The sequence below is a fragment of the Symsagittifera roscoffensis genome, chromosome 5 (genome assembly GCF_963678635.1).
Source record: "Symsagittifera roscoffensis chromosome 5, txSymRosc1.1, whole genome shotgun sequence".
NCBI lineage: Eukaryota > Metazoa > Xenacoelomorpha > Acoela > Convolutidae > Symsagittifera > Symsagittifera roscoffensis.
This window is the reverse complement of record NC_087066.1, coordinates 53,084,042-53,109,015: the sequence shown is the minus strand read 5'-3', so window position 1 is coordinate 53,109,015 and position 24,974 is coordinate 53,084,042. Positions and strand designations below refer to the sequence as shown.

At 41.9% G+C, this 24,974-nt stretch overlaps 2 protein-coding genes across 4 annotated transcripts in view; one reads left to right on the top strand and one right to left on the bottom strand.

The window, feature by feature from the left end:
• Positions 1-24,974, bottom strand: part of LOC134846552 (centrosomal protein of 41 kDa-like) — a 604,453-nt gene that overhangs the window by 177,062 nt on the left and 402,417 nt on the right. The gene's annotated exons all lie outside the window — the stretch shown is intronic.
• LOC134846788 (uncharacterized) lies at positions 15,401-16,024 on the top strand. Its single transcript, XM_063864178.1, has one exon. It carries the CDS (start codon positions 15,401-15,403, stop codon positions 16,022-16,024), a length of 624 nt encoding a protein of 207 aa, XP_063720248.1.

The following is a 24,974-nucleotide window of genomic DNA, read 5'->3' as shown; positions in this document are numbered from 1 at the left end:
GAACATCGTTTTTATCACGTTGTATATTTCCTTTTAATAATTTTTCCACAAAAGATATTATCTTTAGAATAGAATTGTGTATATAGTAATATTGTAAATAGGAGCAATTGTAAATAGAAATAATGAGACGGAGTAGGGTACCGGTGCTCGAAAAAAGGTCAACAGGTCAACTGGATCAAACACGAAATATAACTCGTCGCTGCGCGGAACGACATCAATGGGCCAAAAGAAGACAAAAGATAACTTTTCAGTTAGTATGGTCAGCACGAGGAGTAGTACTGAGAACAAGACGAGAGAAGGTGCTAAAGACAAACAGGCGGAGCCCACAATTGAAATCGATCTAGAGACACCAGACCAGAGCGTAGATGAAGCGGAGAAGAAGACAACGGAATCCACACCGATGCCCCATATGGAAGATCAAAATCCAAAAACCGTGGAGTTTTCGCCGATAGACGCGTTGGAAGACACAACAGGCAATACCCGAGAAACGGTGAAAGACGACTCCCAAGTAAAGAAGACATCTTTTACAGAAAAGTTGGCGATGATGGTCGGAATGAAATCGAGAGACAACACGGCCGAAGAATCAAAAACTGAAAGAGCACGAACATTTGGGACAGTGAGCACGAAGGCGACAGAAGCCGACCTAAAGGAAGAACAAGCCAGAACTGAAGCGACAGCCGAAAACAAGACAACGGCTGATCATGAAACAGCTACTCTTGAGCTTGGCGACCTGATGACAAAACTAAATCAGATCGACAAAAAACTAAAGTACAGTGAGGAAGATAGAGACTTAATAAGGAAAGAGTTGAAATACAACAAACACGAGTATCTGGATAGTTATTTTAACCTGGCTAAGGCGACAGACGAGAGACTCCAGCAGATGTCGGACAAGGTAGATGCCACCAATGAAGAATGAGATAAGAACATCAAAAAAGATATGCAACAGTTGAAAACCCGATATGATGATGTCAACAGCCAATTAGGTAGCCTGGAAAAGAGAATGGACACAATGAACAGGAATCAATCCGAGAGATCGTGTGCAATACAGGCGAAATTGGATGCAATCTTGAGAAATTCTACCTCACAAGAAAGACCGGCAGCGGATCGCACGCAAGGCACCAGGGTTGACTTTGTGGAACCACAAAGGAACAAACGGCAATCGACACCGTTGCCTTTAAACTGGGATGCGGTAAGCATATCACCAACGGCTGCTAAAACAATCATGAAAAATGGAACATCAAACACAATGAGTGGTCCGGGGGACTCAACAGCTAACAGCAACGCAGGTCCGGATGCCATGACGTGGGCAAGCACTTGGGAGATGATGAACAGGACTCTAGAGGCCTTCGCCACGAGGAACACTGACTCGAGCGATAGGAGAGACGGAAAATCAAGAAAAACTTTCAAGAAGCCGAAAGAATTCAAAGACGACTCCGATGGATGCATTGACACTTGGGTGGAAGTGATGAGATTACACCTAGAGCAAGATAATTTAAATGATGAAAGACAAGCATGCACAGCCATACTCAGCAACTTGGAAGGCACGGCATTAAAATGCGTGGTTGCAAAGAAAGAAGAAGAACGCGATACCGCGGACAAAATCTTCGAAATATTGCTGAATTGATTCGGGTCAGGCATGAAGGGTCACCAAGCGATGATGCGATTTGAAAAGAGAAGGCAGAGGGACGATGAGACAATTGATTGGTTCCTAGATGACCTTGAGAGCTTGAGAAGAAGGAGTGACCCAGAGGAGTCGACAAACAGAAGAAACTTTAGCATTGCCTCGAAGTTCATTGATGGGGTAAAAAGTGATGACTTAAGAACAATGTTAGCAACATACTACACATTGTCGAAAGACAGCGCACCGACCCCAGAAGAAATGAGACAGAAATCAAGGGAATACATGCTGATGAAGCCCAAGAAATACTCATATTCAGAAAACAGGAACACGCAAGGGGGAGGCCAACCTCAGAGGTCGTCATGGTACAAGCCTAGAGATGACATGGACAAGCGCAGATCATGCGCGAACTGCGGGTCGGCGGATCACCACGTGGCTGACTGCACAACATAAAAACAAGGCATGAAGAGTCTAGGATACATACCGGATGAGGAGGACATGAGCCAGATGGAGGAACACGAGTACTATAGTGGCTTAATCATCAAGATAGGCGCGAGATGCTTCTTCTGTAACCAAGAAGGGCACTTCAGAATGGATTGTCCCTTGTTCTGGGAAGCGGTCAAGGACCAGAGTCACCCCAAACATAAGTTGGCATTAGCGGCGGTGCAGAATCAGCGGAATAGACAAAACGAGTTTGAATCTAGGAAATAAGGAGCACCAAGCACGGAATTGCCGACGAAAACAGTGAAAGCTGTAACACATGTTAATGGTGCGATAGAATCCGCAGCCGGGAACTCTCTAGAGATAAATTATGAGATGGCGGCGACGGAAGCAATTACCAAAGTGAAACAGGATCTGGCTGCGAAAGAAATAGAGCAACGACTAAAGCAGGAGATCGAAAGACAGAATTTCAACGAAGCATTAACTGGATCAAAGCCAACACCAGAGGCTGTACCGGGCTCGACAAAGACCGGGAATTGTAACACTGTAAAAATGGTGACGGGAAAGCCATTCGGCATATCGAAAATCGGGGCTAGAATAATGTCGATAATCACAGTGGGCGGCCACGAGGTAACCAGAAACTTGAGCGAACCGAGCGACCAGACAATAATGCACATTGACGTGTACGCAGATTACTTGAGTTGTATAAGCCCACAAACGACTTCTAGAGCGTTAAGAGCACTACTCACGAGAGGGGGCAGCAAGTCGGTACGTGTTGATAACAGGTATACTGAAGCTTATGGTCCACACGAGGTGATGCTAAATATAGATGGAATCAACATCTATACCAAGACAATGATAACATGTGATGAAGACCTAATTGGGCAAATCTACGTAGGGAAAGAAGAGTTGAAAGTGAGATCGATTGGACACTGCGCCATGCTTGAAGAAGATGCGGTGCACATCGGGACGGAGGCAGATGTGACAGGGCACGTGCTAGACATAAGTGGCAAAAAGACTCAGTTACGTGGGTTACTTGATACGGGAGCAGTCTTGAGCGTCATACCAATCGAAACTTGGGAACGAATGGGCTTTAACAAAGGTGATTTGATAGACTCGAGAATACGGCTGTCAGCTGCAAACAAAGGGGCCCTTCGGGTGCTGGGCAGGACGCCGATAATAGCCCTCAATTTGGGGGAACGTAACCTGTGGATGAGCTTTCTCGTGGTAGAAAACCTAGATGAATCTGACCAATTCATTTTGGGCAGAGACTTCATCAGGAATTTCGATGTAGCGATTGATCTAAATAACGCAATGTTCAGGATACGGAACCCGGATAGGAGGTACGCAATCAAACCGGTAAATTTAATAATGGCAAATGAAACCAAAGCACCGGTATTCTTGAGTAGGAGGGTGAGGTTAAAGGCGAATGAAGCGGCAATTGTAGGCTTGAGGATGAAAAATTACATGAACTAAGTGACAACAAGCAAGTGTGTATAGTTCCGAATCCTAATAGTCAAAGTGCTGCTGTTTTAGGAAGATCCTTCTCGATAACGAAGAGCGGCCTCTGCGTCAGTGTCTTGTTGAGTACTCTTGATATACCGATCACGATACAGAGAGGGAGGAAACTGGGATATGCTTTACCGGTTAAAACCCGATATGAAACAACTGAGAACTCAAAACAAAATGAAGTTGTTGATTGTCCCAATCATAGGGACAAAATTTGTATCTTGAGGCGATTGCAGAAAATAAAAGATTCTTCAGGTCTTGTTAAATCACTTAAGTCAGAGACGGACGATGGGCTGTCGAGCTGTTCGAACTTTCCAAAGCGGCCCACACTAGATGAAATGCAAACTGATAAACCGGTTCTGCCGGAGATTGAACATTTGAGGGGCAAACTGACAGATGAACAGCTCGAAGCCATCAAGGACGTACTAGAGCGGAACGAAGAAGTTTTTTCGAGGCATAAAGCGGATATCGGGTGTTGTAATTTCGTTGAGCATGAAATAGAACTTGATGAGAACGCGGTACCGCACAGGGAGGGGGCGAGGCGCATGACCCCACACAAATCGGAGGCGTGTAGAAAAGAAATCGAGACGTTACTAGAGTATGACATGATAGAACCATCCAAGTCACCGTGGGCGTGTGGAGTAGTGATGGCCAAAAAGAAAGGCGACCAGTTGAGGTTTTGTTGTGAATTTCGATACCTGAACTCCGTCACGGTGAAGGATGCCTATCCCATACCTAGGATTGATGAAAGCCTCTCGAAGTTAGGTGATGCAAAATTTTTTACGACTCTTGATTTAGGCTCGGCCTTTTGGCAGGTACCACTAGGGAAGCAGGACAGGGACAAGACAGGGTTTGCCTGCGAGTTGGGTCTGTTTCAATGGAAACGGATGCCGTTTGGACTTTGCAATGCCACAGCCACGTTTCAGCGGTCGATGGCACACGCGCTGATAGGCGTGACGAAGATGTATGGCAATCTGGTAATGTGCTACGTGGATGACGTAGTAATAGCGACGCCCACACTAGAAGACCACATTCAGAGACTTGACGAAGTGTTTGCATGCATGAAAAGGTCGGGGCTAAAGTGTAAACCATCAAAGTGCGAGATACTCAAGGACTCAATAAAATACTTGGGCAGGATGGTAGACAAGCACGGCATCAGACCTGATCCGGACGCCGTGGAAGCAGTCCTAACCTGGAAATCACCGAAGACAGAACACCAGTTGATGAGCTTCCTGGGTTTCGCTAACTATTATAGAGAGTTCATCAAAGGCTATGCGGACAAGGTATACCCGATGCAACAATTAATGAGACACAAGGGCAAGAAGTTCACGTGGAACAACGCAGCAGAAGAGTCATTCCAGAGAATAAAGAAAGAGCTATGTGAGACACCAGTACTGGGTATGCCGACTGAGAAAGCGATGTACGTGCTGGACACGGATGCGTCGGTAGTCGCGATTTCTGGAATTCTCCATCAAGAACAAGAATGGAATGGGAAGACAGTCTTGAGACCAATAGCGTACGGGAGCAAAGTCCTAAGTGACACGGAAATGAAGTACGGAGCACCGAAAGCAGAGATATTCGCGGTGGTTACCTTTGTCGAGAAATACAGGGCATACCTTGGCAGTGAGCCAGTCAAGTTGCGAGTCGACAACAGAGCACTGAGCTGGCTGAAAACGTACTCAATGGACCAAAGTTACATTGGGAGGTGGATAGTTCGCCTGGACGGATACAACATGATAATTGAGCATAGAACACGAGATAAACATCAGAATGCCGACAGCTTGAGTAAGAAGACGGAGTTCTATGAGAGACAAGAGCAAAGAGAGGCAGACAGACCTGAAATCAAAGATGGCTTCACCTTCATGGACAAGGAAACGTACGACAGTCTTCCACTCACGAGATGGCTGGACAAATCAGGCAAACCGATTGAAGATCATTCTGAATTACCTAAAGAACCTCCAGGAAAGACCATCTTGAAGAAGAGCAGAAGGATTCCGATAGAGATAATACTCAAGTCGAAGATCGTGAGGGAGACGCTCAAGGCAAAAGGCTATGATCTTAACCAGGTAGAAGCGGGAACTGCACAGATAGATGACGACTTAATGAGGTTGCTCGAGAAACTATCAGATGATAAGCCCGTGATCCAAGAGAAGGGTCAAGAGGAACCGGAAGTCACTATACTTCGGAGAAAAGAAACAGTGAACAATACTGACTCCTCAAGAGGAAGCGTCACTGACAGCAAAGATGTCGTGCGGTCACTAGTTGACAAAATCCCCGAAAACATTCTGGAGCAGACCAAGATTAGGAAAAAGAAAGTGGCGTTCAAAGAAGATACTGAACACCTGGGACTAGGTCAAGAGTCCGGGGAGTGGTCCATGTTCACGGAAGAAGAAACCGGAGAAGGAAAATTGTCCGGTGAAGAATGGGATGAAGACTCGGATGAGAGCAGCGAAAACCAAGACAGTCTGTGCATGATATTGGCGGAAGAGAAGATAAGGCACCACGACAGGGAGTTACAGACGGATCCATCTTCAGGAACGTACAATCTGGACATACAGGATATACGAGGTGGTGAAGAACTTGAGAAAAATGCGGTTTCAAGGAAGCCATCCAGGGAACTATCATGCAACTCAAACGTCAGAACGAATCTGGTGCCAGAAGATGATATGAAAATCGTGAAAAGGATGATATGCGTGAAGCTGAGTGATGACATCCACAACCCTGGTGAGATGAATGGACAGATCATGGCGCTAAAGGAGCATGTCAAGGCGAGATATAGGCTGTCAGACCTAATAAGAGCCCAAAAGAATGACAAAATGACAAGTAACCTATCCAAATGGATCCAGTCGGGGGTCAAGGAGAAGGGGGAACTCGAGGAAGACAGCTACAAGAACTTGAGCCAGTTCTACAAAGAAAAGAAAGACTTACTCTACCACACAGCTGATGGGGTGGTAGCATGCAAGAGGAAAGATGAGGAGAAGATATTACACAAACACAACCTCATCATACTACCACAATTGTATCAAACGGAGGTGCTTTTCAGATCGCACGACCAGATCGCATGGGGATAGATAAAGTACAACAAAGGATACTTCACAGGTTTGATTGGCCAGGAATGAGAAAAGCTTGCGAGAGATGGGTGAATGCCTGCCTGGCATGCCTCCAGGTAAAAGACCCAAGGAAGATGAAGTTCCCCCTCAAGTCCGTCCGTCGAGAGCTCAGAGTTCAATGAAGTGGTGCAGATAGACCATCAAAAAATCTGCATGACGGAGTCAGGATATAACCAGATACTGGTTATAATAGATCACTTCACAAAGTTGGCGGAAGTGGTTCCGTGCCAGACAGCCTCGGCCGAGGAGACATGTGATCATCTGATAACGCATTGGATATCGCGGTATGGTTGTCCAATGACTTTCCAGTCGGACAACGGCAAAGCTTTTGTGGGGGACTTGACAAAAGAATTGATGAGGAGATCGCACATTGCTCAAGCACACTCGACGACCTACCATCCACAGACCAATGGGTTGGTAGAGAGACAGAACAGGACACTGGTCAACATGTTAAGGGTGTACTGCTCAAGATACATGACGGACTGGGATAAATACCTGCCACAGGTAGTAGGGGCCTACAACAGTACACAGCACTCAACGACGGGCATCAGTCCTTTCATGATGTTGACGGGCAGGGAGAGAGCAATGCTTCTGACATTCTTTTACCCGGAATACGAGGGGAAAAGGACGTCGCCTCAGGCATACGTGAAAGAAGCGATCAAAAGACAACAGGAGCTAAACGAGCTATGCAGGAGGAACACGGCGCAAGCGCAAATGAGACAACGCAGAAAATATGACGAAAAAATATTACAAGCAAAGCCATATGAAGTGGGCCAATACATGTGGGTCTTCCAAAATGTCATACCGCCCAAGGGAACAAAGAAACTACTCAAGAAGTGGAGGGGACCATTCATGATAACGGAAGTACATCAACAAGGACGGTTCTACCGCTTGAGTACTGGGCGAGCAGCACATTATGAAAATCTGAAGCCTCACGTCCCGTCCCCGGAGGACTGGTGCATATCTAAGGACATGGAGGGTCTCGAGTACCTGGTGGTAGAGCCAGCGTGCGAAGTGAATGAAAAAGGCACCAGAGAGAAAAATGATGGTAATGAGAACTTGAGTTTGGACGACAATGAAAAGATAGAGGTGGAGTCTGAAGCAGGATCGTTTGTAGAAGAAGACTGGAACGACCCGGAGCAAGATGAGGCGCCGAACTGGATGGAGCCAGATCGACCAATACCACCGGGAACCAGGACTGGCAATCGTAAACGGACCGGCATGAGGTACAACAGATACGGGGATGACTTCTTGATCGATAAGATACAGCCAGACAAATTGGGCGAGGAACTACTGAGTGCAGGCGAACTGGAAGCCGAAGAGGAATGGCAGGTCATTGACGATGGCGGACACTATCCGCAGGAAGACTACTCGACACCAGAATTAGAGACGGATCTCGAACAGAGTGAGATAGAGAGGAGGGAGAACACGAACTTGAGGATACTAGAGTGGATGCGCGATGTCAAAGACGAGAGCCACGAAGGACAAAGCATTCAACAAGTCGACGTGTCATCGGCAAATTATATGAAGACAGAGGACCCTCTTTTCGGATGGACGGCAACAGACAGGCCACTGGACATTCCTCCGGACAATTCAGACCCGACAACATCGACGGGGACGTCGATAAATATTTTTGTCCGGGGAGTGGGGGTAGGACTTACCCACACCGAAAATTTGATGATGAAGAAGCTCAAGGAAGTGAGAGAAACAAGCGAATTGGAACTGGAAGAAGAAGAGCCAGAGCCTACCATAGGTCGGAATTTCAAAACGAAATTCGAAATACCCAATGAGTACTCGGAAAACATCATGATAACGGATAGCGACTTCATCCTGTCAAACAGGACTAGCGCGATCTGCATCACGGCGGACATGAGTTTCAAATCAAGATTGGAAGCTGACTTCAAAAGAGAGTACCAGAACGTGGAGTTTCTGTTCAGACAGAGACAAGGACTGGGAGGGATGGCAGCGCTTCCACCATCAGTAGCACAAGTCCCGGGCAAGTATATGTGCTTCCTAGTGACGAGGGTCAATGACAGGAACACAATTGATCCCGAACACGTGATGTTGGCACTAACAAGACTACGAGACTTCATGATTGAAAGAGGAATAACGGAGGTCTCAATGCCGGTGTATGACCCAAACAGGGGCAAATTGAGCTCAAGGGAATTGTACGCTATCCTACACGTAGTCTTCGTGGAAACTGAGATGATAGTGTATCTTCACAAGAAATACTACTTGAGCATCGCCTGAGTTGGGCAAACGGGGGTCTCGAGTTGGGCGTGAGGGAGGAGTCTCGAGTTAGGTACTGGGGTGCGGCACAGGTAAAGGGATCTTAAGACGCGATTGGCATGACAATTGAATTTTAGAAGGATTAACGGTGCTAAAACATAAAATGAATCTGCATGCTTTTAAAGAAATTCCAATTGAATTGTTTTAAGTGGAATGAAAATGATAAGATTTTAACCATACTGGTAAAAGGGGGATAAGGTTGGGACTAGTAATATGATTAAAAGTACTAATATCCTTAAGGCTCGAGCAGGGGGGAGGCAAGAGTTGGAAGGGTTGGAGGTAGACAGAGAGGTCGAATCAGTGATGATAACCACAACACCCTCAAGCAGAGATGTGAAGACTCGCAAGAGGAAGAGAGAAGTAGAGGGATTGAGTAGTCCTTCAGTGGATGCTGTCTCGGAAGGAAACTTGAGAGAGACGGCGCCCATGGTTTTGACGCGATGCAAGACGGCGGCATACAAGAGCAACACGGAGCTCAGAAGACCACTCGAAGTAGAGAGGGAAATAGAGGCTTCCACCAGTTCGACATCGGAGGAAGACTTCAAGCCCCAGAAGATAAACGTGAAGAGAGGTTCAACGGACGGACAGACATGGGAAGTGGATGTCGGCAAGGAAAGGGTCTCGAAGGGACACCAGGCCACGGGGAAGCAAGTGACGAGTGATCCACTGGAGAGGAGCAAGACGAGGAACACCTCCCGGCCATGGTGGGTGGCCCTCGAGACATTGAAGGAAATGGAAGACTGCTTGAAGAAGTTGGACAGTGGAATTGGGCCACCCAGCAAAAGGCTGAGGTTAACAAGATAGAATTGGCGAACCAGCTGAAGAGGTCCTGGCAGAACTTATTGAAGGATCATTTTGAAGAGGCAATGAGGACACCCTCATCAGCACCGCCATTGATGGCGAATCCCTTCGTTAGAACCGCAGGACAATTGATGTTCACCTGGAGTCTGTTGGGAATAGAGTTGGAGACATTGACCTCGTATGACAGGTTGAAGTTGGGAAGCAAGAATCTAGAAGTGTATCAAGCACTGATGCAGCACGTGGCCAGGGATAATTCAGGCTTGAGCCTGGCTAGGAGGAAGGATGCCACATGTTTCGTGAGATGGATAATGTCAATGATGTCTGATAGCACCATCTTGGCGTGCTACCAAAGAGCAAGCGGAAGTAAAACCGTGGAAAAGAGAGTCTCAACGATCATATTAAACGTATATCAGAGTACTGGAATAGAGAAGGAAGATGGTTCCAGACTATCCCTAGAGAACCACAGAAAGCTGGACGAGGTACGGAGGTTTTACAATAAGAAGTTCGAAGAAGAACATGATGTTCACCGTAACCTGGCCTCGCCAGAGCAGTACTCGAGACTCAGTGAGAAGGGGGGATACCAATACGTGTCTGGAGTGATGGGGATAGCCTACAACCCCTTCTTAGACTCAGAAACTGGAGGCGCTCACAGGAACCACGAGGTAGCGGAGCTGCTGAAAATTTGGACAGAAAAAATTGTGGAAATAGACGCGGTGGAGAAAGAGAGGCCGAGCCTGGGCCTGATTCTTGAGAAAACACCGGAGGTGGTGAGCATACCGCGCTCGAACAAGAGAGTTGAAGTGAACATGGGTGATGGCAATGGCTTGTTGATCACGAACTTGGGAGTGGTATGGAAGTTACTAAGACCCTCCTGGTGCCCACATCCCCACGCGAGTCTGATCGAGAAGACCACCGAGCGGGTGAGGTTAGCACCAACGGAAGATGAAGATTTGGCAAAGTTGAGTGTGGTGCACAAACTGATCTTACCTCAGATGAAGGAGTCAGGCGAAAAGACGAACAATCTCGAGTCAGCAAAGAAGATGGAGCCGGGTAGCTGTCTGGATTCTACGTGTGGGAGTGGAGAGCACACCTGCGATGGACGATCATGTGTCAGGATACTGTCCTTTCAAAAAGAAGATCTGGTTACTTGGTTTGAAGACATCACGGAAAGGGAGAAAAGTGAAATACAAATAGTGGCGGAGTGTTAAGCGAGAACTACGGTGAACATAGCGACAGCTCTCGGATTCTTCTCGAGAATGTGTAGTCTGCAGTCACTGGAGAGGCTAGAGTCTGAACACCATTTAGTGACTGCGATGAGCGTGGAATCATGGCCTGGGGTGTTGCAGGTGACTCAAAAACATATCCGGAGCTGGAAAGTTGGTCTCGAGGCGGAAATGGGGTTTCCCATGAGCGAAGCTTATGGCCTGCCATTGAACGCAAAATCCCTGATAGGGTCAATGATGGCCAATTTGTGCGGAAGCCACTACCCACTGCACATGGCGATGGTGGAAGCATCCAGCCAGAGAGTATTGGTGGACAAGGCCTTCTCAGTGCCCAAGTGCGTGAGGTTGGCTCGGGTATCGCATCACTCGCACAAGTTGTTGAGGAAAATCAGAGGGACAGTACCGAAAGAGTTGAGAGATGACTTGAGTGAAATCTGGGGAGAAGAGCTTTTGAAATTGGAAAGTGAGAACACAAGCGATCACGAGAGACAAAACGTGATCGGAAAACCTGTGGGGGGTGCTCCAAACATGGGAGAGAACGACACGATGCATGAGAAAATGATGGAGCTTGAGCCTCTCTTGGAAGCCTCGGGGGAGCGTAACCTCAGGAGCATTGAGATCACCCATGGAGAATGCCCATTCCACTGTTTGGCACAAACGGTGTGGTATCCAGATCACAAGAACCTCTGCCTGGTGTGGGATATGGAAAAAATTCGGTCGATCGGATTACCGGATCACCGGCAGAAGGTGACGCTCTTAGTAGTGAGTACGATGTTGGCTCTGAGATGGATAGAAGAGAATATAACGAAGTATCGGGAAGCGAAGACGCCAACGGCTGAGTCAATATATGCGATAGACTACAGCAGGAGACTCGAGTTGTTTGAGACTGCATGCAAATAATTCGCCATACCAATGGAAGTCAGACACGTATGGAGCCGCTTGAGGTACTTTCCATGGTTTCGAGCGACACTGACGTCTTGGTTACACATGACAACGAAAGATCACATGAGAAAGCATCAAAAGGAGTATCGACAGTTCCAGGCCAGATTGGGCCGGAAGCTTTCAAGAGACCCCTGTTGACCCATCGAAATGTGATCACGACAGGATGGAAAAGAGTGGGTAAAAAGTCTAGAGACAATACCAAAGCGAGGGAATCGATACTAGAGGAGGACTTGGCGAAGAACGTGAGCCTGAGCCTGCACAATTCCTTTTGTTTGAACCGGGAATCTAGGGTGAAGGCACTACCCAACCAGGCAAAGAGGTTGCAGGAGCAAAGGGAATGGATGCGATCCTATGAACAGCTGAAGGCTTGGGAGGAGATCGTGATTAGCTCCGATGATGAAGAAGAACTGTTGAGACAGTTTGCCGTATCCAGTACTTCAGGGGACGGCACCTCCAAGGCGAAGAGTGCAAAATGAGCGGATGGTTCGAAGAGATCTTGAGTCTTGAGAGGGAAAGGGGGGCTTGAGTGTGAATCCGGATGAAACCTGGGTTCACGAAAAAGAAATTTTAACGAATCAGATATTGTTATTAATATGCTATATTTACTATATAAATCAAAATGCTGCATGACAATTTCCTGATTGAATGGGACAAAAGAAATTTTAAATACTTGGCTTGAAAAGCGAGAATTCAAGGGTGCAGGTGTGTGCAGATTTTGATTGCTGTTTAGCGATAATGTGAAAATTTTACATGGCCGTGAATTTTGGGGTGTAGATAAGCTTAAGTCTGCTGCAAACTTCTGTAAATGACCACTGGCACTGTACCTTGAGCAACACTCGGTTTTCTGGGACTCACTGGCAGACGACAGCACGCGATCAGGACATCGATCTTGAGTCCGGGGAGTATGTGCCAGTCGGTCATATTTGGAAGTTTGACCTTGAGAAAAACAAGAACGCTTAATTTTGGAGTGAAATTTGATTTTTCAAAAATTCGAATGGAGCCTGTCATGCACGATTCTCTCGCGATAACTGAAAACCGAAAAAGAGAAATCAGAACGATCGAGTAACAATCGCGGGAAAGTTGCCAGATAAAGCAGTAGGAAATTGCCATTCGCAATTTCCGTCACAATAAAACTAGAGTAGAGCTGTCCTATCTGAAACAGAAGGAAGCGTATTCCCGAGAATTGGACTATTATTGCTCGACTGGATTATCATTCAAACTGGACTAGAGTGAACCTTCGATGGAAAGGTGGACAGCTTGAGTGTCCCAATGGTTCACGAGAAACTATACTCCAGAGTTCAAACTTGTTCCTGTTATTGAAACTAACAAACATTAAACTCATTTAGTAACATTATTTAATTCTCGAGTTGTTTACTAACTTAATTACTCCCAGTTCTTGAGCGTGCTACGATGTGAGTACCAATTTAAATTTCTAGAGTGTGTTTTATGATTGTTATGTTGAGGTAAGGCGAGTTTTAGGTTGATCCATCTGAAATGGATCAAAGTTCCACTGTCTAATAAAAAGTAACTTAACGGATTGTTCCGACCCGGTTTTTAACGGCGTTCATGTATTTTGGGTATCTAGAGACCTAAGTATGGGGACGTTCTTATTTCTAGAGTGGGGGGGATATTTTGGTAGTAGCCTTTAAGCTGTAACGGGTCGTAGTCTCATGTCACAAGCGACCCAGGCAGGGTTGGGATATCTAAATTTAGTGAATTTTTTTAAATCTAAGTTAACTGAAAATTTCGAACAAAACATAAAAAACCTCATATCTCGAAAAACTTCAGGATTTGAGCAGTCAAATTTGGAGGCAAGACAGCACCCCACTAAAGGTTTGGGAATTTCAAATTTAAAAAATTCCTTTTATGAGTTGAGTTTTCTGATAAACTTCAGAAAAATCACAGAAACGTCGTATCTCGATCAACTAAAAATCACAACAAATGTCATATCTGGATAAGTACAAGGACTAAAGACGATATTGTAAATGCATCGATTTTTTTCCAATTAAACGAAAAAAAAACATGGATTAAGTCTGAATAACAAAATCTTGAAAAGTGCTTACTTTTGTCAAGGATGATGTTCATAAGCAGACCTTATAAGCATTGAAAATCAATGGCCGAGTGGCAACTATGGCAGCAAAAATTGGGCCGACCATCATTAAGCCGAAAACGAAACTAGTCATAAAAAAAAATTTTACAACGTAAAACTCGCAAAAGCATTGAAAAATCCCCCGAAACTATGCAATTTAAGTTGACTAAGACGATATAACACAGTGACGCCGTTTAATCGAAAAAAAATGAATAAGATTATTCACAAACAGAGTTGGTAAACTTACTAACAACAGAAGAACTTTCAATTATAGCAAAACTGTTTGCATGAAAAAAAATAAAGTATTGGAATGAAATTACTGGGAAAGGGTACCACATAATATACAAGGCTTAAGGGAAAAAATGGAAAATCAGCGCACAAAAATTAGGACGAAAACAACTATTCCGAAAGATCAACATTTATTCAATAAACTGAAAAAAATTAATTCCCACCAAAATGATCTAAGAAGTAGCATTTTTTGAATTTGAGCCTATCAGCTTGTACCTTGTAAGAAATACGTGCAGTTAGTGCTGTAACTTCTACGTGCAAAAATGTAAGAAAAGTTGTTTACGGGAAAATTCTAGTACCCATTACAAGCAACTTGCTCTCGTTCATATAAAATAATATCAACTGTTAAACATCAATGATTATCCGTCAATGATTAATAATATCAATGATTATGCGTCCATATATGTTAAATTTATCAACCGTCACCAAACCAACGTGTTAAATTTTTGAGAGCTTGTACAGAAAACGACATTATACCTGATTTTTTGAGGTTCAGGGAACCGGAAAATAGGGTGTTTTCGAACCAAGCGGTACACAGTTTTCAGACAAAACTTCTAAGCACGGAGATAAACAATGCAAGGTCAGATGAGAAAAACGTTCAAGTCAAACTAGAAAGAGCGAGAGGCGCAGTACAGAGGGGTGTAGATGATAAGTTTTGGCCTTCGGTAATTAAATATTTAAATCTTAGGGGACAAAGACAAACAACAACAGTCAAAGAGACCCATCAGAAGAAGCTAATGAAACTATCAGAAAGGCAAGCCCGACCTCTAGGGAAGCAAGGTGAGGGTTCGGTAAGACCTCTTGATGATGTGGAAATACCAAATTGGGTACAACAAGTGTTGGCATTAGGGCCTAAACATCCAGTCAGGGATAAATTTATTGAGACACACTTTCTCGCCGACATCTATCGGATCTCAAAAATTGTTAAGTCCCCGAGGAGGCCCTTTGTGAGATCAAAGCTGTGGCAAAAGCCTATTTTAAAAGGGTGAAACAAACACCATCTGACAAAGGCGTTGAGAAGGCCCGAAAGTATCTGAAGAGTAATGGATTAGTTGCAGTACCGTATGACAAAGGCGTGAGTTTTTGTGTAATGAGGAAGGACACCTACGAGAACAAGTTGTCGAATACATTAGACTCAAATCATTTCAGCAAGAGTAAAGGAACAAGTGATGCTATTGTTTTGAAGATTGAAAGAGACATCAATAAGGAGTTGTTGGCTATTAGGAAAAAATACGAAACAACTGAGAGTCTCTACACAAGGATGAGGTCTACTAGGGGGCAGCCCGCCAGGTTTTATGGGTTGGCGAAAGTGCATAAAGTGAATACCCCATTAAGACCGGTCCTCTCCTTGCCCGGTAGCTCTTATTATAACTTGAACAAGGTTCTTGCAAAGTTTTTCGAGAAAATTGAGGGCTCAAACATCGAAACCAACTCACTAGATGCGAGAGAAATCTTAGAGAGCACTAATTTTGAGCCCAATGAAAGTTTGATATCTCTAGATGTGAAGAGGTTGTATACAAACGTTCCACTGAAAGAAGCAATAGACATAGCTCTGAGAAAACTGTATGAGCAAGATGAACCACCATCAATTGCTAGGAAGACCATGAAGAGATTGTTGAACATGGCAGTTAGTCAAGTCCATTTCAAGTGCAATGAAACATGGTACGTTCAGAAAGATGGTTTGGCAATGGGGCATCTCTTGCGGTTATTTTAGCGAATCTTTGGCTGAAACAGTACGAAACTGCACTATCGAGGGATATTCCCGAAATGTTTTTGCCCGAGAAAGATCTCAACGGAATATGACCCGAGTGCAATAAGAAAGTCACGTACAGGTCAAAACGTGTAGAATGTGAATGCTGTTTGAACTGGTTTCACGTAAAATGCGGTGATATATCAGATGATGAGTATCGAAATATAAGTAAAACCGTCTGGTACTGTAGTAAATGCATCGCAATAAGAGAGAAAAACAAGTCAATGCAGCAAGCTAAGTTATTTCTCCGTTACGTAGACGATATAGTGAGAACAGCGAAGGGTGATCCTGAAAAAGTACTACGGGCTGCAAACCTACTACATCCAAATTTACAGTTCACAATAGAGACACCAAACACAAACGGAAAATTGGCATTTTTGGATTTAGAAATAAGTATTGACAAAAGTAGGAAAATTAGCTGTGGGTGGTATCAAAAATCAACAGATACAGGTAACATACTAAATTTTAGAAGCTGCGCCCCCATTCAGTACAAGAGAAGTGTGATTGAAGGAACTATTCACCGGGTTTTCCGCAGTACGTCAACATGGGAAGAATATGATAAAGCTATGAAAATCAACCGTGAGCAGTGGTTGGATAACCAATATCCGGAAAATTGGTCGTCGCGGGTTGCATCCCAAGCCCTTGAAAAGATCATCAGGGAGTGCAAAAACAAAAAGAACTTGGCCGAGAAAAAGAAGCCCTGTGATTATAGCAGAGATTCACCACCCATCTTGATGGTCCAATGTAGGGGGAATCATAGTCAGACATTAGCAAAAAAAGTGCGCGATATCACCAATGTGCTGATAATATTCACGACGAGAAAAACTTGTATGCCCTCTCTAAAATTCTCCTTTTCCAGTGAACTGAAATCAAAAGTGGTGTACAGATTTGAATGTTGTGGGTGCAAATCCATCTATGTTGGCCAGACGGTCCGACATCTCACCACAAGGATTGAGGAACACCGAAAAGAGGAAACCCCAGTTGGACAGCATATAAGGCAGTGTGATAGTGGGAGTGGTAAGTCGGAATATAAATGGAAAATAATCGACCAGGCGTCCAGCAGTATCAAGTTAGGAAAGAGAGACCGGCAATTAACACGCGCGACGAGTTTAGAAGTAGGGAGCTGACACTAAGGCTATAGTTCCAGAATCGAAAAATTCTGGCTAAAACAAAAATTTTTTTGAAATAACTTACATGTTAGCATAAAAAATTTAGCAACAAAACGAAATTGTAAAGACAAAAAAGGTGAAAACTCTCAAAAATTTGTGACAAAAAGTTTAAAATTGTTACATAAAAGTTGTTACATAATTTCAGTAAATTTTGTAAAGTTTGAATAGTTGAATTTTCAAAATTTTGGAATAATGTTGTGTATGACACTTTTGCTGATCTTTGATCATTTTGTACAGATAGTTAAGAGTTGTTAAAACCTGAAGATGCACGAAAATGTGCGAAAACGTTTGTTTGAATTTACAATTTTAACTCATTCTTAAAATAATATCATAAGACAAATATAGCGTAAAAATTTTGGCAGAATTAAAGCTAGGAGCTCAAACGCATCAAATTTAGTCTGACAAACAAAAATAGTCAGCCAATTTTTGTCGACAGAGATCTTTGAGATTTTTGAATCTGAATCACTGCCTAAAGGATTAAAATATGACACCGTTGATCTCTAGCCAAAAATTGCTCGGAAAGTAAGATCAACTCCGACGAAACCTCTTACAAAGAAAGCTATTTAAATTAGATAAAGAACAATTGCAAATACAGCAGTTAAAGAACTTGTGATATCAAAAAAAATGAATACTACTAAAAGAAACATCAATAGTACTAATATAATCAAAATTGGTCAAATGAAATAGCTATGGGCGTTGAAAAGCAATCAAATTTATCATTCATTATTAAACACAGAGATGATAATCACGGAGGTGAAGCATAGCTTCGAGACACAAGCATGGCATTGTTCGCTGGCGATCACAGATTGAGCCCGAAATGATTCCCATGAAAAAAAAATTGGAAGAAAAAATTGGCCATTTTTTTTACTATTCGAGAAAAAAAGAAACTTAAATTTAAGAAAACCAGTCGAGAAACAGAACCACCATCAGAGCGGTGAAGTACCATTTGTACCAACGTTCATTTGTACAAAAATGAAAAATCGGTGCCATTTGTACCAAAATTATTCAACTCGTTTTCTGATTTGTGCCATTCCCCCGGATTGGCCCAGCGGAACTTTCCGTCGCAGCACAAAAAAGACATTAGAGACATTACAGACTAACATATCAGTTTTTCATGTTAAATGTCTGTAATCTTGTGTGGAAGGCCCTCAATGGAAAGATTTCAGAGACAAGATTCTGAATGTCTATTGCAAGAAGAACACAAACTAGCAAACGATCCAGATACCATATCTTCAAGACTTCTCCAACCAGACAACTCCTAATTGCTGATTCCCAGGCCAGACATCTTTGAGCAGGAAACTTGAACGTCTTGTCACTACCCGGTGCCAGTGTAAGACACTTTTACGATTATCTGCCTCCTCATAATCTGTTCGACCTCGTCATTTTTTTTGTCGGAGGAAACGATCTGTATAACTACACCCGACCGACTTTAACTCCAGCTACCCAAGTAGCCGACGACATTGTTGACTTAGCAAATTTCCTTTATGAACGAGCTTCCAACGTTTTCGTCATCGGTGTACCGGAGCGTGACGAAAATATAACGAGATCAAAATCTGTAAACGATCTACTTCTCGCCGAAGCCGAAAGGAAATCTAACAAGAAGGTCGAGGTCAAGTTGAAATTCAGAAACGTTGCGAACTTTATTACGGGTAACAGGTATTTTACGAACAATCACTAACATCTAAACGAAGACGGTCTGAACAACCTGAAAAATCTCATCAGGGGAAAATTCTGTATAAGAAGTACTCGAAGCATTTGAACGACAACGGACACTTTACTGAACAAAAGTGCCCCACCAACAACTGTCAGTGCACCTGCAGAAATTGGTAGCTCAAGTATACATCAATCTTTTCTTTTTTCTATCCTTATATTAACGTGTCCGTTACAGACTAACTTAATCTACCAAAGGTCCCTTCAGGGGCTCTTATGTAGAATTTGTTAGTTGTCTCCTCTGGTTTAAACTTTCCAAAGGTCCCCTCAGGGGCCACCGGCTAAGTTTAAATCAATCTGTGTTTAAGTTCTCCACCCCAATTCTAACGAACTATCCAATTGCCCCAATCGAACTCAAGCAAGTGAAATGACGCGTGACAACTGCGCTACGTGCAACAGGAAAGTCAAAAAAGACAACAATTTCGTTTGTTGAAATTGTAATAAAACACTTCATTTAACAACAGAGTGTACAGAGTTTGAAAAGAATACTATAGAAGTTCTCATAAAACTTAACGACAATCTTATCCAGATCTGCAATAGTTGCATACCGAAAAAAAACAAGATTTTTTGTCAAACTTGGAATCAAAGTTAGAAACAAAAATAGACAAAAATCTGAAAAAGTTTCAAAAAGAAACAAATAATCAAATGAAAAAATTTCAGGAACAAATGAAAACCCTAACCGATAAAATCGAAAAGTTAAATAACATCATTACAAATGTTCAATCGGAAGTCATAAACGTGAAAAAAGATACCAAAACATACAAACAATCCTTAGGAAAAGTGAATCTTGGAAAATCTGTTTCAATTCCCGAAAAACTACGCTAGGAGAATATATACGAGGTATACCAGAATCAAACTCAAGCTCGGCTGATGATAGATTATATGCTGATTTGGCCGAAGTAGAAAAGCTTCTTGAACATCTCAACGTTGAAGATAAAAAACTTACTAAAGCGCAAAGACTCGGTAAATATGACGCAAGTAAACAACAACCAAGAACACTCCTGATCAATACTGAAAACCCAATCAGCCGAGAACTTATACTGAGGGCGGCACACCAGCTTAAAGAATACCATCTCTATCAAAAACCCGTCTATGTAAATCCTGAACTAAATAGTACGGATACCAAAAAGCTAAACGAATGCCTGAAAAAACGTAGAGAGTTAATCCACAGTGATGAAAATCAAATAACCTCGAAAGATATTTGGGTAAAAATTCTCACAATTGAGATAATGGAAAACAAAAAGTGCATACCATTAGAAAAAAGCACTTATGGCGATGAGACAAGTGACTCAGAAACCGAAAAATGAATAGAAACAATCTCAACTCTGACTTTTAATACTCGAAGCTTAGTAGATATAAACAGTAGAACAAAGTTTTCAAATACGCTAAACACACACAATTACGACATTTTATGCTTAACAGAAACTTGGTTAACTTATGATATCCCATCAGCAGCCCTTTTCCTAATTAGATATCAGGTATATAGAAAAGACCGAATGACAAATGATGATCCTAAAACAAAACATGGTGGAGTACTAATTGCAATCAAAAACGACATTCTTCACGAACATATCTCATTACAAAATGAACATTCCGATTGTATAACCATCAAAAACTAAAACTAAAAAAGACAGCGCAATTTTGCTTTGTTGCATATACAATGCTCCATACCCAAGTCTCTACCAATGGAAAATTAAGGATTTGAAAACCTTATTAGAAAATATTCAGCTTAAGGCAAAGGAGTGTCAATGTAATCTTATCATTCTAACAGGTGACTTAAATCTATCACAAACGAACTGGTTAACTATGTCATCAAATTTTGATTGCGAAAATCAAATAATTGATGCATTTGTAGAAAGAAACTTCAGTAATCAATCGACTAATCAAATAGACGTCGTCCTAGCCAATAATCCAGATTCCATTGTCAACTGCGAATATGATATTAGTTTACAAAATGATCTTATGCAAAACGACAAAAGTTTTTCCGACCATAAACCAATTATTACAACAATCGACCTCGAAAAAGAGGAAACGCAATTTGCAGTAACTGATATGAAAAACGCTTTTAACAAGGCTGACTGGGACGAACTTAATAAAAGTATCCTGCAGGAACCCTTTCAACCGTATTGCTATAGTAATGTAGATGAATTGTTAAAGCAACGGTACGAATGGTTGTGGAAGAAAATAGATAAACACATACCAAGAATTACCGAACATAGATCCCAGCTACCCCCTGGATTTCCATTATTACATCAAATCTTATGAATAAGCTGAAAACAATGAAAAAACGAAAAAGTGTAACTCTTAGCAAATTGATTAAACTCAAACGCCTTGAAAAGCAAATCAAACTTGAATCCGCGAAAGACCTCGCTGAAAAATAAAAATCAGTATTGGAAGGAAGAATGTTTAGTAAAATAGAGAAAAACTTGAAATGTATACGAGAAACACCCTCAATTCCCCCATTAGTAAATTTTGATAAAACAGTAGCGTCAATAAATGTTGCAAAGGCTGAAGTTTTTAATCAATACTTCGCGTCGGTCTTCAGTAAATCTAATTTGCAGCCTGGATATGAACCAAATAACATACTAAACACAGCTAACTACACTGAAGAACAAATAAGCGACATATTGTTTGAACTTAATCCTGACAAATCAACCGGACCCGATAAAATTGGAAACACACTATTAAAAAAGTGTCACAAAAACCTATTTAAATCACTAAAACTGTTCTTTCGAACATGTTTAAACAAGCAATGTTACCCCAGCTACTGGAAAATATGCCAAACAACACCGATATTCAAAGAGGGCAACAAAGCTGATGTAACTTGCTACCGTCCCATCAGCCTCCTATGTTGCTGCTCAAAAGTCTTGGAAAAACTCCTTTTTGATAAAATTTATTGTTTCTTTCATTCAAAGTTCGACAATAGTCAATACGGCTTCAGAAAAGGACAATCCGCGACACTGCAACTAATATACTTTCTCGACAAAATACACGAATGCAATGATCTAGAATCTGTCAATGAGTTAAGTGTTCTTTATCTCGACTTTGCTAAAGCGTTTGACACAGTACCGCATAGTGTGCTAATTAGCAAATTAAGGTCTCTCGGAATTGGTGGAAACATCTTAGGACTTCTAAAATCATACTTAAGCCAACGCAAGCAAAACGTGCAAATAAGCGGCGCAAAATCAACCCTAAGAAATGTAACCAGCGGTGTTCCCCAAGGATCAATTCTGAGTCCCCTCCTCTTGCTGCTATTTATTAACGATCTTCCAGAGTGTATGTCCGATATGGAAAACTTTGGGTATGCTGATGATTTCAGAGTAATCGTAACAAATCAAGTAGCGATGAACAAGGCGACCGATAACATATCCAAGCCTGGCTTAATACAAATATGATGCTACCAAACACAAAAAAGTCGCATGCTCTTAACATCAAAGGAAACCTTGAAGCACACTTATGCAATGCCGAACTCACCCCCGTACAGTCGCAACGTGACCTAGGGCTCATAGTGCAGCAAAACTTAAGTTGGAATGAAAATTGCAAACGCAGATGGAACAAAGCAATGGGCGCCTTATTCCAAATAAAGCGAAATCTAACATCAAATTGTAACTGGAGAATGAAATTGAATGCATACACTAGATACGTTGTCCCAATTGCTGTATATGCTTCTCAGACCTAGTTGCCAAATAAAGGAAATTTAATAGAATTCAAAAAAGTTCAACATCATGCTTCAAAATGGATATTAGGTTCTGACTTAAGCAATCTAAATTGGTTAATTAATTTGCATATCCTTCCGTTAAGCATGTATGTTGAAATGCATGATCTCTTAATGCTTTTATCTATTAAAACAGGTGAATTTGATGTTGAAAGCTCAATTGAAAATGAGACAATATGCGATAATACTCGACATAGCAATCGAGATGAATTCAAGTTATCGAAACCGCGACTAAATAAAACCAACGAAAACTTCTTTCGAAGGACGAGACTACTCTACAACTACGTTCTTTGTGTTTATGAAAGTTTTGGGAAATTTCTAAACAGAGCTACTATTCAAAACATTTACTGGAACTTGTTCACCAAATAATACACCGAAGAAAATAAATGTACTTGGAGAGTAATATGCAGATGTGGCAACTGCAATCCTCTCAGTAAAATAAAACTGAACTGAAGATGCACACAAGCTTAAGGGGCGGCACACAAGCTTAAAGATTACCATCCCTATCAAAACCCCGTCTATGTAAGTCCTGAACTAAATAGTACGGATACCAAAAAGCAAAACGAATGCCTGAAAAAACGTAAACAGTTAATCGACAGTGATGAAAATCAATTAACCTCGAAAGATATTCGGGTAAAAAATCTAACAGTTGAGATAATGGAAAACAAAAAGTGGATACCATTAGAAAAAGCATTTATGGCGATGGGACAAGTGACTCAAAAACCGAAAAATGACTAGAAACAATCTCAACTCTGACTTTTAATACTCGAAGCTTATTAGATATAAACAGTAGAACAAAGTTTTCAAATACGCTAAACACACACAATTATTTTATGCTTAACAGAAACTTGGTTAACTTATGATATCCCATCAGCAGCCCTTTTCCCAATTAGATATCAGGTATATAGAAAAGACCGAATGACAAATCATGATCGTAAAACAAAACTTGGTGGAGTACTAATTGCAATCAAAAACGACATTCTTCAAGAACATATCTCATTACAAAATGAACATTCCGATTGTATAACCATCAAAACTAAAACTAAAAAAGACAGCGCAATTTTGCTTTGTTGCACATACAATGCTCCGTATCCAAGTGTCTACCAATGGGAAATTAAGGATTTGAAAACCTTACTAGAAAATATTCAGCTTAAGGCAAAGGAGTGTCAATGTAATCTTATCATTCTAACAGGTGACTTAAATCTATCCCAAACGAACTGGTTAACTATGTCATCAAATCTTGATTGCGAAAAACAAATAATTGATGCATTTTTAGAAAGAAACTTCAGTAATCAATCGACTGATCAAACAGACGTCGTCCTAGCCAATAATCCAGATTCCATTGTCAACTGCGAATATGATATTAGTTTACAAAATGATCTTATGCAAAACGACAAAAGTTTTTCCGACCATAAACCAATTATTACAACAATCGACCTCGAAAAAGAGGAAACGCAATTTGCAGTAACTGATATGAAAAACGCTTTTAACAAGGCTGACTGGGACGAACTTAATAAAAGTATCCTGCAGGAACCCTTTCAACCGTATTGCTATAGTAATGTAGATGAATTGTTAAAGCAACGGTACGAATGGTTGTGGAAGGAAATAGATAAACACATACCAAGAATTACCGAACCTAGATCCCAGCTACCACCTGGATTTCCAATATTACATCAAATCTTATGAATAAGCTGAAAACAATGAAAAAACGAATAAGTGTAACTCTTAGCAAATTGATTAAACTCAAACGCGCGCCTTGAAAAGCAAATCAAACTTGAATCCGCGAAAGACCTCGCTGAAAATGAAAAATCAGTATTGGAAGGAAGAATGTTTAGTAAAATAGAGAAATACTTGAAATGTATACGAAAAACACCCTCAATTCCCCAAACAGTAAATTTTGATAAAACAGTAGCGTCAATAAATGTTGCAAAGGCTGAAGTTTTTAATCAAAACTTCGCGTCGGGCTTCAATAAATCTAATTTGCAGCCTGAATATGAACCAAATAACATACTAAACACAGCTAACTACACTGAAGAACACATAAGCGACATATTGTTTGAACTTAATCCTGACAAATCAACCGGACCCAATAAAATTGGAAACACACTACTAAAAAATTGTCACAAAAACCTATGTAAATCATTAAAACTGTTCTTTCGAACATGTTTAAACAAGCAATGTTACCCCAGCTACTGGAAAATATGCCAAACAACACCAATATTCAAAGAGGGCAACAAAGCTGATGTAACTTGCTACCGTCCCATCAGCCTCCTATGTTGCTGCTCAAAAGTCTTGGAAAAACTTCTTTTTGATAAAATTT